Source organism: Nipponia nippon, unplaced genomic scaffold, assembly GCF_047370975.1.
Source record: "Nipponia nippon isolate SJK-2023a ecotype South Korea unplaced genomic scaffold, ASM4737097v1 scaffold_2, whole genome shotgun sequence".
Classification (NCBI taxonomy): domain Eukaryota; kingdom Metazoa; phylum Chordata; class Aves; order Pelecaniformes; family Threskiornithidae; genus Nipponia; species Nipponia nippon.
This window is the reverse complement of record NW_028262336.1, coordinates 130454546-130469342: the sequence shown is the minus strand read 5'-3', so window position 1 is coordinate 130469342 and position 14797 is coordinate 130454546. Positions and strand designations below refer to the sequence as shown.

General features: G+C 64.9%; 1 protein-coding gene across 11 annotated transcripts in view; it reads left to right on the top strand.

Moving 5' to 3' along the window:
* The window catches only part of ARAP1 (ArfGAP with RhoGAP domain, ankyrin repeat and PH domain 1), a 46367-nt gene extending 40469 nt beyond the window's left edge, over positions 1–5898 (top strand). For 9 of the 11 annotated variants that reach the window (XM_087758061.1, XM_087758062.1, XM_087758065.1 and 6 more), the window contains 6 exons: positions 573–655; positions 3119–3169; positions 3508–3571; positions 3755–3910; positions 5055–5093; positions 5252–5898. In XM_087758061.1, coding sequence (XP_087614187.1) covers positions 573–655; positions 3119–3169; positions 3508–3571; positions 3755–3910; positions 5055–5072 — 372 coding nt within the window. In that variant the 3' untranslated portion in view covers positions 5073–5093; positions 5252–5898. Of the gene's footprint in view, positions 1–572; positions 656–3118; positions 3170–3507; positions 3572–3754; positions 3911–5054; positions 5094–5251 lie in introns of those variants that run through there. The other 2 variants (XM_087758067.1, XR_015704825.1) reach the window with 2 other exon arrangements.
* The last annotated feature ends 8899 nt before the right edge of the window (positions 5899–14797 follow it).

Here is a 14797-nt window from a genome sequence, read left to right as displayed (position 1 = left end):
GGCACAGCCTAAGTGGGACCAGGGAGCTGGGGCACCCATCTTCACTCACCGCGGAGAGGTGCCCGCCTGCCGTGCCGTGCCGTGCCAGCGGCGGGAGGTTTGGGGATGTGGTCGGGGCAGAGATGCCGGCAGAGCAGGGCTGAGGCCACTGCTGCCGTGGCCGTGATGCTGAGGAGGGGCACGACATGGGTGTCCCCGTGGGGGACGTCTAGTGCCAGGCTCTCGAGACCCCCTCACAAGGTGACAGTGCTGGTCCCAGCTCCGGAGGCAACCGGCACCGTCTCTGGGGGACCCCGCCGCAGGGCCAGGCCTCTGCATCCCCTCCCCCTCTCCCAGTGCCATGGGCGCTGGGCACCCGCTCTGCCCCTTCCTCTGCTCCATCCTGGGCTTCGCCCTCGTCCTTGGCAAGCCCAGACCTGGACTGAGCCCCTTCCCCATCACCGCATCCCTACGGCTTCTCCTCCCTGCCTGCCGGGGGGACAAAACCCTTCCCGGCATCGGTGTGGGCTACAGCGGGTGGGGAGGGGTGGCGAGGGGTCTGGCAGCCCCCAACCCGGTCCCTCTCCCCCCAGAGCCACAAGCCGGAGAAGGAGTGGCCCGTCAGGAACCTGAAGGTCTACCTGGGCATTAAGAAGAAGCTTCGGCCCCCGACGTGGTGAGCAGCAACGCAGTGCCCTGCTGGGCTGGGGACAGGGACAGAGAGGGACAGGGACAGGGATGAGGATGGGGATGGAGATGGGGCTGGGTACAGGATGGGGACAGGGACAGGGCTGGGGATGAGGATGGGGATGGGATGCGGATGGGGATGGGGGTGGAGATGGGGATGGGGATAGGGCTGGGGAGAGGGACAGGGCTAAGGACAGGGATGAGGATGGGGACAGGGATGGGATGGGGACAGGATCTGGGGACGGGGACAGGGACAGGGACAGGGCTGGGGACGGGGCTGGGGCTGGGACTGGGGATGGAGACAGGGCTGGGGCCAGGGCCAGGGCTGGGGATGGGGCCAGGGCTGGGGCCGGGGACAGGGACAGGGACAGTTTTGGCTGCTGGGACACGTCTCCTGCTGGCCGTGTCTTTTGCCACCAGATGTCAGAGCAGGCTCGCAGGCCGCTGCTGCAGCCCGGTGCCAGCGCAGGGGCCGCAGCCGGGGGCTGCAGGGCCGGAGGTCGGGGCCGGGCTGGGGGCTGGGGGTGCCGGTGCCTAAGGGGGACCTGGCACCGGGGGGGACGGGAACCGGGGTGTGGGAGGGTGCTTGTGGGCGTGCGCGTCAGCTTGCCTCCGTGTGTGCATGCATGCATGGCAGCGCCTGTGTGCACGCGAGTGTGTGCTTGTGGGTGTGTGCATGCATGTCAGCATCTGTGTGCATGCGTGTGGGTGTGTATCCATGTCAGTGTGTGCGTGTGGGTGCGTGCATGCACGTCAGTGCGTGTATGCATATGAGTGCATGGGCATATATGTGTGTGTGTGCATGTATGTGTGTGCATGCATGTCAGCAAGTTGTGTACCTGTGTGTGTGCATGTGTGCAAGTGTGTGCATGCGTGTCACCAAGTTGTGTGCATGCATGTCAGTGTGTATGTGCATATGAGTGCACGGGCATATATGTGTGTGCATGTTTGTGTGTGCATGCATGTCAGCAAGTTCTGTACACGTGTGTGTGTGTGTGCAGGTGTGTGCATGCATGTCAGCATCTGTGTGCATGCAAGTGTGTGCATGTGGGTGTGTGCATGCACGTCAGCGTCTGTGTGCACGTGCATATGTGTATGTGCACCTGAGTGTGCGTACGGGTGTGTGCATGCATGTCAGCAAGTTGTGTACACGTGTGTGTGTGTGTGTGCAAGCGTGTGCATGCAGATGTGTGCATGCATGTCAGTGTGCATTCATGTGAGTGTGCATGCATGTCAGTGTGCTGTGCATGTGCATATGCGTGTGCACGTGTCCAAGTATGTGCATGTGGGGGTGTGTGTGCATGTCAGCATTTGTGTGCATACGAGTGCACGTGCATGTGTTTGTGCATGTGTGTGAGGGTGCGCATGTGGGTGTGTGCATGCAATCCATGCACATTCATACCTGTGAGTGTGGGCGAGCGTGTGCACGCGAGTGTGCGCGCATGTCTGTGTGTGCGTGTGTGATGAGCCACGCGGGCTTGCTGGGAGGCTTCGAATCCACGTGCTCCAGGGCCGCCCTGCACTGCGGGGGCATTAAACGTGTGCATACATGCATGCGTAGGTGTGCATGCATGTGAGTGTGCAAGGCTGGGACCCTGACCCCCCCCCCCCCGGGGTTTGGGTGGGTGCCGGGCAGTGTTGCTGCAGGTCTCGGCGTGGGTTAGCAGCAGCCGGGCTTTGCCCTGGCCAGGCCTTGCAGGGAAGTTCGGGCATAGCTGAGGCCAGGCAGAGCAGGACCATGAAAGAAATACCACCATCAAATGGCCAGCTCCAATAGCTGTGCCTGCGCCTGGCCCGCTGCACTGCAAACTGGTGCAAACTGGGAAGGACTGGGGGCAATTGCCAGCTGCTTTCCTGGCCCTGAATCGCTGCGTGGCATTGCATCGAGCTGCTGAACCTGATGGGAACCTGTCCTGTGCACCCAGCAACGTAGGGCTGCAGCGGCTTGCAGGGCTGGGGGTGGTTTGCATGGAGGGAGGCAGCTTGCTAGGATGCAGGTGACTTGCAGAGATGCAGGTGGCTTGCAAGGAGGAGGGTGGCATGCGGGGATGTGGGTGGTTGCAGGCTGTTTGCAGGCATGGGGGTGTTTGCAGGGATGAGGGTTTGCAGGCACAGGAGGTGTTTGCAGGGACGGGGGGGTTTGCAGGGACGGGGGGGGGGTTGCAGGGACAGGAGGTGTTTGCAGGGACAGGAGGTGTTTGCAGGGACAGGAGGTGTTTGCAGGGACGGGGTGTTTGCAGGGACAGGGGGTTTGCAAGGGTGGAGATGTTTGCCGGGACGGGGGTGGGTTTGCTGGGACGGGGGGGGTTTGCGGGGATGGGGGGGTTTGCAGGGATGGGGGGTTTGCAGGGACAGGGGTGTTTGCAGGGGTGCTCGGACACCTGGAGTGCTGGAGCCGAGGGCAGGGCAGCCTGGGCCCTTGGTCTTCATGTTTTCACTTCTCCCCTTCCAGCTGGGGCTTTACGGTCTTCTACGAAAACGAGAAGCACGAGAAGCAGCAATGGTAAGGGAAGGGGTGGACACAGGGATGCTAAACTCGTTCCCCGGGACAGACGGACACGTGCTCTGGAGCTGGCGTGGGGATGTAGATGGGGATTTCTGTGGGCAGAGCCTGGCTGGGCGCCCGCAGACCCACTCAGGATGCCACCGGGGTCCGTGGCGGTCACCCTTGTCCCCTGGGGTCTGCAAGACCTCGTGCAAAGCAGCGGCTCGGGCCCCGGCTCTGTCCCCAGCAGCGCCCGGAGCAGCCGGGTGCCCCCGTGTCCCCGCAGCGGGCAGAGGCGCGTCCCTCCCCGCTGCACCCTGCCGTCCCCTCCGGCCGCTGACGCCGTGTCCCCGCAGGTACCTGTGCTGCGACACCCAGGCCGACCTGCGGGAGTGGTTCGCCACCTTCCTCCAGGTGCAGGTAGGGAGCGGGCACGGGGCAGCGCTGCGGGGGGGCAGCCCGGAGGGATGCCTGGCTAGCAGAAACCCTTTGGGGTATCCAAGCGTCCCTAAATACCAGCATCCCGGGGTGGAGGAGAGGTCCCCGGGCGGCTGGAAAGACGGTCTCCAGCCCTTCTGCAGCCCCTGTCCCCTCTGTCCCCAGAACGGCGGGGCCCTGTGGCCCTCGGAGACCTCCAAGGTGCGGGCGTCGCGGTCGCAGCAGGACTCCAGGTTGGGTAACATCTCCCTCATCCCGCTGCGGGGCAATGAGAGTGAGATGAGGAACAGTGTGGCTGCTTTTGCTACTGACCCTCTAACCGTGAGTGAGACGGGGGCTCGGGGCGTCCCTCTGCGCGGGGCCGCATCTCCCCTGCATCACACGCCAGGGGGTCCTGGGCCCCAAACCTGGGGGGGGCATCCCCGCTCCCATTCCTTAAGTACCAGCATCAGCCTCCGGTCACCCCGGAGGGAGCTGGGGGGGCGGCTGATCCTTTGGGTGCCCGGTCCGGCATCGGGGCCGGCGGGTGGTCTCCTGGGTGCAGGGGTGTCCCAAACCGTGTGATGCAAAAAGAGGGGATGCTGCCAGGCTCCTGATTTTTCCTATAACAGCGGTGGTCTCTCTGAAATGCCGTCCTGGTCACAAATCGGCCCCCGCTCCTGCTGTCTGTCTGTCTGTGCGACAGCCGTCCTGCCCGGGGGCTGTGGCACACCAGGCATCCCCCCCTGCCGCCGGTGCTGGCTGTGGGTGTTGGAGCCTTGCTCAGCCACGAGGCCCGCCAGTGGCCGGCGGTGGGACCGAGCTGCTCCGGTTCCACCGCACCCGAGCCGATCCCTCGGGCCCTCGTTGCTGTTATAAACCTGAGGACGCGGCTGTGCCCAGGGTGGGGGGTCCCGCTGCTGGTATCGATTGTGCATCGCCCGCCGGGCGTCCGGGGGTGCCCCAAGGGCCGGGAGCAGCATCGTCGCTGCGCCGGCGCCCCCCGCCTGGTGCCCGTCCCCCGGCACCGGGTCTGCGGGGGAGCCCTGCCCCAGGACCCCCGCCCAGGCTCAGGTTTATAACGGGGGGCAGTGGGGAAGCTCCTCTGGGGCTTCGCCGTGGGCTGCGCTTCGCCGTGTGCGCGTGCCGGCGCGCGAGGCACGGCCGTCCCTGCCCGCTCTGCGCCCGCTCCTCCCGCCTGGGCTCTGCACCCCAAGGGCCGTGGAGCAGTGGCCGGTGTGGTCCGGGGTGAGGGCACTGTGGGTGTCCCCCGCCGGTGCCGTGCTGGGCGGTCCTGGGTGGGATGGAGCAGCTGGGACCGCAGCGTCCCCTCGCACCGGCGGCTCGGGGGACGTGCCGGGGTTCCCCTCGCCCGGGGTTTTGTCCCCCAACCCTCGGCGCGTTCCCCCGGGCGCCACGCTGCCGGTGATGCCCAGCCGCGGGGAGGCTGAGGACTAATGGGGACCTGTCTGCTCTCGGTCCCCAGCTCCTGCGAAACGTCTGAGCTGGAGGCCTGACACGCCGGGTGAGTGTCCCTGCCTGCCTGCACCCCCTGCCCCAGCCCCGCTGCAGGCAGGGGAGGCAGCGGGAGGTGGGAGCCAATGGCTCTGCTTGTCCCATTGCCACCCTGGCTTGGGGACACGGTCACCTTCGCCGACCCTTTGCTCTCCGCTTGTGCCACAGGTTCGTCTGCAAGCGGGGCAGCCCTCGGGGAGCCACGCCAGCCCCGCACCCCGGCACTCGCCGGGGGTCCCGCCGGCTCCGCAGCCTCCGCTGGGCCCTCTCGCCTCCCCCCACGGTGACCCACGGGCAGCCAGGAGGGGAAACAGCAGCGAGGCCGCCCACCCGCCGGCGGTGCAGGGCTCTGGAGCCACGGCCAGGCAGCCCACGGGGACCGGGCAGTGCCAGCCCCCCGACCCCACACCCTGCGCCCCGGCTGCTTTCGGCTGCCGCTTCTGCTCCGAGCTCCAGGCGGAGAGGCCACGGGCCAGGGGGCTCTTGCTTTTCCTCCTCCTCGCTCTATTATCAAGTTTCTCTTCTTTAAAATGACAAGGCAGGCGGGAGCAGCCATTCCCGTGGGATGCCAGGCACCGGCATCACAGTGCTCCTGTCACTCCTGGGGAGCGGGTGCCCCATCCCCGGGGTCCCCTCCATGCCGGGCAGGGTGTCAAGAGCCTCTGCATCCCCCCAGTTCAGGGAGGGGGTGCAACCGGCCTCTGCCCCCCACCCCCAGCTCCTGGAGGATGGGGGGGACAGGGTGGGGGGCGGCAGGAGCTGCTCCCGCTTCCCACTGCCGCCTCTCGGCAAGATTAAAGGTCTTGGGAAAACGGCGTGGAGGTGTCCAGGTCTCTGCTGGCCACGCAGGGCGGGTGGCCGGGGCGGGGGACGGCGGGAGGTGGTGAGCCCGTGGGTGCAGCAGGAGGGCCCCGGGTGCTCGTGGGATGATGGGTGATGCCACGGAGCGGGCAGCGAGCTGCCAAGCTGCTTCTGGGGGCAGAGCAGTGGCGCCCTGGTCTGACGGTCCTCTGCCGTGCCCAGCCCTGGGATGGCCGAGCCCTGCCCGGGATGCTGGGACACCGTGCCAGAGCCGGGATGCTGGCACACGGGGATGGAAGGTGGCTCCCAGGGTGGGCGAGCATTTGTGGTTCCCCTGCCTGCACCCACCTTCCCGTGGCACCCTGCCCGCTGCTGCGTGCAGCCCAGGGGGGTGCCAGGTCCTCCTTGGCCATGTATCGCACGGCCCTGTGCTCGCTGTGGCCACGGCCACCCCACGCTACACCCACGGCCAAATCCACGCTAAACCCATGCTAAACCCACAGCCAAGCCCACGCTGAACCCACAGCCTCTCAGTGCTGCTTCGTAACAGCTGCTGTCACGGGGAGCACGCGTGTGCGCCCATGAAGGTGCGTGTGCCAGCACACGTGTGCATGTGCGTGCACGAGAATGTGTCTGCAGGCGTGTTTCAGGGAGCGGTGCCCTGTGGTGCGAGGCACAACGGGCATTTTAAAGCCCATCGGGCAGAGCAGGCTGCTCCTCGGAGCACGGCAGCCCCGGGAATTCCTCCCCAACACCCGTGTCAGCCCCACAGCACGTGGCTGATGCCACGCACGACCGCTGCCTGTGGGTATCCATGACCTTGGTCCCTGCCATGAAAACCAAGCTCCACCTCGCAGCCGTCCTTGCTGGGAATGTCCTTGGAGCTCAGCCTGGGTGGCAGGAGGTGGCCGTCCCTCTGCCTGGTCCGCGTCCCCAGGGATGCAGGGATGCGGGGGGCAGGGTGCGACCGCAGGGCTGGGAGCATCGCTCTGGCGCGGCGCTGCCTGCGGTGGCTCCGGGTGGGGGTGTCCCACCACCCCCTCCTCGCCGGGGGGCCTGGGCGGTGAGTCACGCGTGGGAGAGGGCTGTCAGTCACCCGCGGGCACTGCCGGGGCTGCGGGTTTGCGGCGGCGGCGGCGCTGGCGGCATCATCGCCCGCGGCGCTGCAAGGCGGGGTGGGAGATGGAGACGGAGGGGAGGCACCCGCGGCCCCACCGCCCCCGACGTCAGGCCCCGCACGCCTCGGCTTCGCCTGCGCGCGGCTTGGGCCCCTCGTCGCCGTGCCTGGGCGAGGGCCCGGGTGTTGGGGAGAGGGGAAGAGCTCCGCCAGCCCCGGCTCCATGCCCCCTCTCCCTTGCTGCTGTGCCAGGGGGTCCCATGGGGCTGCTGCTGCCCAGGGCCCTGCAGGCAGAGAGCCCTGCAGGCAGGGAAGCGGGTGCCTGACACCAAACCCCAGTGATGCACCATGAAATGCCACTAGCACTTAGCTTTGTCCAGGTACTCATCCATCCATCCCCCATCCCTCCCTCCCTTTATCCCTCCACCCATCCCTCCACCCATCCCTCCACCCATCCCACCACCCATCCCTCCATCCATCCCTCCATCTGTCCATCCCACCCCCCATCCATCCGCCCATCAATCCACCCACCCGTCAGCAGCCTACCTGTCCCTCCAGTCATGCCGTTGTCCATCTGTCCTCCTTCTTCCCAGCCCTTCATCCCCAGGACACCCATCCGCCCTCGCCCTGCCCTGTTCCAGCAGCCGCGCGAGCTCTTCTCGGCCCCCAGCCCAGCTGAGCCCCCAGCAGCGGCTGTTTCTGCCCTGTGCTTGGGTTTCTCTGCGCCGATCCCACCTCTGGCCGCCCACGTCCGAACGCACCAGCCAGATCTGGGGCTCACCTCTTGCTGGACACCCAAAGCCCTTTGGGCAATGAGAACCTGCAGGTTTCTGCTGCGACACCGGGGTGGCGGCGCAGGCAGGTGAGACGATGCCAGCACAGCAGCCTGGAGCCTTTGCTGTGCGCGACGGAGGGTGTGAATCCCATCGCAGAGCTGGGGCTTCCCTGCAGAAAGCCTGGCTGTGTGTGCAGGGCCGCAGCGTGCCGGGGATGCCGACGATGGCAGTGGCAAGCCCAGACGGACACGTGGGCTGAGCGCAGCGCTCGGCGTCTGCAGCGCCTGTGGGCGCACATCACACGGTGTTTGTGCACGTGTTTGGTGTCTGCACGTGGGCTTGAGGTCCGGAACGCGTGCTCGCTGTCTGCAATGCATGCTCAGTGTATGCCACGCGTGCTCAGTGTCTGCAACACGTGCTCAGTGCTTGCAACACGTGCTCAGTGTATACCATGCATGCTCAGTGCATGCAACGTGTTCTCAGTGTCTGCAACATGTGCTCAGTGTCTGTAACTTGGTCACTGTCTGCAATGCATGCTCAGTGCTTGCAACACATGCTCGGTGTATGCAACACGTGCTCAGTGCATGCAATGTGTGCTCAGTGCATGCAATGTGTGCTCAGTGCTTGCAACACATGCTCAGTGCATGCAATGTGTGCTCAGTGCTTGCAACACATGCTCAGTGCATGCAACACATGCTCAGCGTCTGCAACGTGTGCTCAGTGTCTGCAATGTACTCAGTGCATGCAACACGTGCTCAGTGCATGCAATGCATGCTCAGTGCTTGCAACACATGCTCAGTGTCTGCAACGTGTTCAGTGCATGCAATGCATGCTCAGTCCATGCAGCACGTGCTCATTGTCTGCAACGTGTTCAGTGCATGCGATGCGTGCTCAGTCCATGCAGCACGTGCTCAGTGTCTGCAACATGTGCTCAGTGTCTGCAATGCATGCTTGGTGTCTGCAACGCATGCTCAGTGTCTGTAACACGCGCTCAATGCATGCAACACGTGCTCAGTGTCCGCAACATGTGCTCGGTGTCTGCATGTTTGCTCATGCCCTCAATGTCTGCAACAGGTGCTCAGTTCTGCATGTGCACTCAGCCTGCACACGTGCTCATCTGCAACATCCCCGGTGTCTGCATGTGCTTGTGCACCCCCGTTTGCACACACCCTTCTCATCTGCACATGCATGGGGTGTTTGCTCATGCATTTAGCGCCTGACCACGCGCTTGCTGGGGCGCCTGGTGCCCATCTGCTGATGGACCGTCTGAGGGGAGCTGGGAGCAGGCGGGAGCCGCCGGGATGCAGCAGTGACGCTGGGGACCCCCTGCCCTAACGTCGCCGAGCCCAGGGAAGGCACGGAGGGGCCAGGGCGCGTTGCAGCAGCCCCATAGCTGCACCGAGCTGGTGCGTGCTCAGCCTTGGCCCCGCCACAGGAGGAAGCCCAGCCAAGAGCCTGTCTCTCCGGAGCGGGATGGATGGAGCCTACCTCCACCTCCCCGCTATATATAGAGCTGCGGAGGCGAGCGCCATGTGATACCTTGCACAGACAAGTGATTAATTGCGGAGTCATTTACAAACAACTTAATAAATTCCCCACATCGGCGGTGGTTTAGCACGGGAGGGTGATTTCTAGACCCTCCGCAGCCGCCGGCTGGAACCCGGTGCCTCTTCCCAGGGTGCGGGAGCCCTCGGCACGTGGCAGAGCCGGCAGCAACCGTGCCCTTGCCTGTGGTCTGGCGGTGGCAGGAGCATCGGTGATCTTCGGTGCCAAACACAGGGATTAGGTAAATGCCAGGCAAGAGTCACCGCTGAGGTGGCACAGGGCACATGCCAGGGACTTGTGTGCCACCAAGGATGATTCCTTGGCCCTCGGCTGGCAGAGGGCAAGTCCCCGAGGGCTCATCCCCTTGCAGAGGGGAAAACTGAGGCACAAGGCACACCTCAGCCCCATGGCATGCAGAGCATATAAACTACACCGCTACGGGTCTGTTTTAAGCGAGCGTTTGCTTTTCTGAGCACCCCCGCTCCCGCTCCCCAGGGCTGTGCCGTGCCCCGGCCCCTCCTGACACAACCCCAGCCACCTCCCGCGGGCCCCGGGCTGGAGGCGCCAGGGCTGCAGGCACCCACTGCCGGCGCTGGTGCTGCCTGCTCTGGGTGCTGCCTGCCCTGGGTGCTGCCTGCCCAGCGTGCTGCCTGCCCAGTGTGCTGCCTGCTCTGGGTGCTGCCTGCTCTGGGTGCTGCCTGCCCAGTGTGCTGCCTGCTCTGGGTGCTGCCTGCTCTGGGTGCTGCCTGCCCCGGGTGCTGCCTGCCCAGCGTGCTGCCTGCCCAGTGTGCTGCCTGCCCCGGGTGCTGCCTGCCCCGGGTGCTGCCTGCCCTGGGTGCTGCCTGCCCAGCGTGCTGCCTGCCCCGGGTGCTGCCTGCCCTGGGTGCTGCCTGCCCAGCGTGCTGCCTGCCCAGTCCCTTCCAGGAAAGCACCGGGGACCCCGGTCATCTCGGGGGCCACAGCCGGGCTGGGCTCCGAGCCAGGTGGCCCCAAAGCTCCCTGGGGGCTGCCAGGACCTGGGAGGGCTTCGTGCACCCAGACAAGAGCTGCTGCCTCGGGGTGGGGGGTACCCACATTCACCCTCTTCATCTCGGGTACCCTGAAGGGCAACCGGGCAATGCTGGCAGCCCGGTGCGATGCCGCAGCCACCCTATGGCACCCATCGGGGTTGTCCCCACGCGTCCCCCCACGCCGGTCCAGCCGGGCCCCCTGCGTGCATCCCACACCCACGGCAGCTCAGCCCCCGGCACTGCATCCCGCCGAGCGGCTGCTTTTCCCCCACCGTGGTAGTGAACTCAGCAGATTATCAGCTCCCAGATTTAATAGAGGCGCAGCCACACTCCAGCAGACTTTAAAACAGTCATTATTTCATCAGCCGCCCCATTAAACTGTCACCGGCTTTTTTCAGGCTCTCGCATTTTTTTTCCCCTTTCTTTCCCTCCCGCCTTTTCCCCGTCACTGTTTTTTTTATTGGAGCGTGGAGCTGCCTCCCCGCTCGGGGTGCTACCGAGGGGTGAGCAGGGATGAAGGATCACCACCTCCCTCCGCTCTCAGTTTACCCATCCATAAAATGGGCTCAAGCTGGGGAAGGATTTGGGCAAACCTGACACTACAACCATCAGCTCCGCTCCCCAACCCAGCATGGGGGTCCGGGGTCTCCCACCCACCCGGGAGCTCCGCTCGCTTCCAGCCCAGCCGGAGCAGTGGGAAAGGACTCCCGATGGCGGGGAAGGGGGAGAAGAACCGCTTGGAGGGTTTTGAGGGCATAAAGCGATGGGGCAGGGGAAGGACGCTGCTGTTTGAAGCCTTTTATCCGTCCCTGTGCTCCCCTCCGCTCCCCGTGCTCCCCTCCTCCCTCCCCAGCAGCCGCCCACTCGCTGCTCCTGCCTTAATAGGAAAAATAAAGGAAATTTAAATAACTAAATAAATGTCGAGCAGGCCCGGGGGAGAAGGGGGTGCAGAGGCGGGTTGTGCCCGGGGAAATGCCGCCCGCGGGCAGGGTGCCGGGGTCCCGTGGGATGGGGGATCCGCCTCTCCCGACTCCCACGGGGCGCCGGCAGCGCCGGGGGGCTCGGTGCCGCGTGCCGGTGATGGGCGTCGGGGACTCAGCACCCTGGGGAGATGGAGCAGGAGGTGTTTGGGGGGGGCTGCCCTTGGCTTGGCATGACCAGAGCTGGGCGAGGCGTCGTGGCCAAGGCCAGTCGGTGGTGGGTGGCGGAGGCAGGAGCCAAACTGGGATTCTCCCATTTGGAGGGCCCCCCCCCCCCAGTGCTGTGGGGCATCTCAAGGCCAGTGCTGTTTTTGGGAGCAGGGGGGACAGGAGGAAGGTGCCGCTCCCCGGGGACCACGGGGCTTCGGTGATGCTGGCGGGCAGCTGGCAGCACAGCCCTGTGCCCCACTCCAGCCGTGAGCACCGGGCATGGTGGGAGCAGAGCGGGCAGCCCCCAGCACAGGCAGCTGCCAGACCTCTGCCCAGCCCGCGGACAGCGTCAGCAGACGCGAACGGTGCCATTACATGCAGGAGATGCGCGGGTCCGGCACCCGGGGAAGGATGCTCCGGCCGGGACGGCCGAGCAGCTGGGTCTCCAGGCCAGGGAGGCTGCGGGGGCACCGGTGCTGCCGCTATTGCTGGCACAGCAGCCTGATTTCAGCAAAGCTCCGGGGTGGCGGCACGGGGCCCTGGCTCCTCGCCCTGCCGGCAGCAGTGGTGCAGGGCTGGTTTTCACCCGCCTTCGTCCGTTCGCTGCGAGGAGCTGGGCTTGTCTTTCTCCATTAAGCAAACATCAATTTGCATTTATTTAAAAATAACAGAGCTTTCAATCTCTCTGGTAGTATCGTCTCCCGCCCCAGCTGCCCTGCGGTGATGCTCCTGGGTTGTCAGCCTGGAGAATTCCCTGCTCCGTCCCTGTCCGGGGCTGGGCACGGAGCTGGGACCAGCGCCAAGGAAGCAGGATGGGATCCCCAGGGATGTGTCTGCAATGTGGGACATACAGGTATGTACAATACCTGACTCAGCAGGGCTGATCCTGCGGCCAAACCTGGTTTGCATCCTTAGAGGGGTAGGCACGGCTCTCCTTCCCCACCACGGAGGATGAAGGCACCTGGCTGGGGCCCAGCTCCTGCCGCAGGGGTGGCCGTCACCTCCTGCGGCAGACGTGGCTCACCGGGACTCGAAAATCCCCGTTTCCCCTTGTTTTGTCCCCTGGGAGACTGCTCCCCGCAGAGGAGCCTGTGCTGGGCCGTGCCTGCCCTAACACGCACACACGTGCGTGCACGAGTGCCCGGGCAGCACGCTGCTGCGGGGGTGCTTGCACCGACACGGCGTGCACGGGTCTGCACGCACGCACACAACCCCGTGCACGCCTGGAGGGCAGGAGCAAACAGGATGCGTGCCCGTGCATCCAGACACGTGCGTGCACGCGCACAGATGCACCCGCGTTTATTTCTCCAAGTGTGCTGAGTAAATGCCCAGGTAAGGAGCAGCTCTGTGCAGACGCGGCCGTGCGCGGCCCAGCACCCACTGAACAAACTCACCCCGCTTCCGTATTTCCAGGATAAACCCGCTTTGTTTCATTTAACACAAAGCAGCATTGCGAGTCACCATCACATGGCAGCGTTCAGACCTTGAACGCAACATAAAAGAAAAAAAGAAAAAAAAAAAAAAAGGAAAACCTTAAAAACCAGCGGGACTTGCTCACACACATATTAAAAAAAAAAAGCTCTTTGAGGAGAATCACTTTAAATTGGCTATTTATCGGCGCAGCATCCCGCCGGGAGGTTTCCATGGCTACCTGCGAGCCCTGGCAGCCCGCTGCTGGGGCGGCAGCGTGCCAGCCCCATGTGCCGCGGCGCGCGTCCCCGCCGGCCCACCGGTGACAAACCTTCGCGCCGCGCCGGCACCTGTTGCTGCGGCGGTCGGCAAACGCCGTTGACCTCAGCCCCGGTGCGGGGTACCCACCCCGGTGCCCAGAGGGTTGGTACCCGCCTGGGGAGATGGTGCCGGGAATCCCGAGGGATCAGAGGCTGGTGACGGGACACAGAGGGGAGGACGTGCCCTGGGTTGTCCCCACCGACATCCCTGTCCCCCTGCGAGGGGCCGTTACCGCACGGCTTCCCAGCCACGGGGGGAGAGCCCGGCGTGCCCGTCCCCACGTCGCCATTTGCTGGGTGATGTGAAACCCTGCAGCAATAACCCCGGCTTGGTGCATCGGTGCAGAGCTGGGCATGCCCGGCCTGGAGGATGCGTTGCATGTCCATGTCCCTGCTCCAAGCCCTGGAAGAAGGGGCAGCGATGCAGGCTGCGTGGTTGTCACATCCCAGGCTCCAGGTGACCCCCCTGGAGCCCTGCGTCCAGCTGTGGGGTCCTCAGCACGGGAAGGACATGGAGCTGTTGGAGCGGGGCCAGGGGAGGCCACAGCAATGGTGCGAGGGTGGCACAGCTCTGCTGGGAGGAGAGGCTGAGAGCTGGGGGGGTTCAGCCTGGAGAGGAGGAGGCTGCGGGCAGACCTGATTGCGGCCTTGCCGTGCTTAACGGGGGCTTGTGAGAAAGGTGGGGACAGGCTTTTTAGCAGGGCCTGCTGCGACAGGACAAGGGGGGATGGTTTTAAACTGAAAGAGGGGAGATTCAGACTGGATGGAAGGAAGAAATGTTTTACACTGAGGGTGGTGAGACACTGGCCCAGGTTGCCCCGAGAGGTGGTGGATGCCCCATCCCTGGAAACATCCAAGGCCAGGCTGGACGGGGCTGTGAGCACCCTGATCTGGTGGGAGCTGTCCCTGCCCATGGCAGGGGGCTGGATTAGGTGACCTTTAAAGGTCCCTTCCCACCCAAACCCTTCTGTGATCCTATGTGACCCTGATTGCTTCCACAGGGATTTCACTGCCTTAACCTGCCTGAGAGCTTGTTTGCAGCATGGGGAGCAGAGCCGAGCCACCACCTGGGGAGGGATGCTCCAGGGATGCTCCAGGGATGCTGCAGGTCCCTCCCGCAGCCCAGGTGGTCACAGAGCCCTCCTGCCACCCCTGGAAACCTCTGCCCTGCTTTTCCCCAGTGCAATAAGCCCCGGAGCACAGCGGGGAGCGGGGCTGGCACCCAGGACACAGGCTTTCGCCGCGCCATGGGGGCTGAGCTCTCTCCGCCCCGCTCGCAGGCTGTGGCTCCAGGCAGATGGGCTGGAAAGCGGCCCCTTGGAAAGCAGCATTCAGGGCCTCGTGCCGTCCCTCGGGAATGCTCCTGGTGGCTTCGGGGGGGATGACGTGCAGGAGCAAGCGGGTTCCCCAGCTCAGTGCTCGCTTGGGCTCACTTCAGGGCTGGGGATGCTGCCAGGGGGAGCAGGAGGCGGAGGGGACATTTCCCAGATCCTGCTGAAGCAAAGGGCTGACCTATGGATGTCCCAAACCCCAGGCAGCGGGTTTTATCCCTTCCATGGACTCCAAGGACCATCCCAAAGGCAGCCCCTGTCCCATGGGACCCCC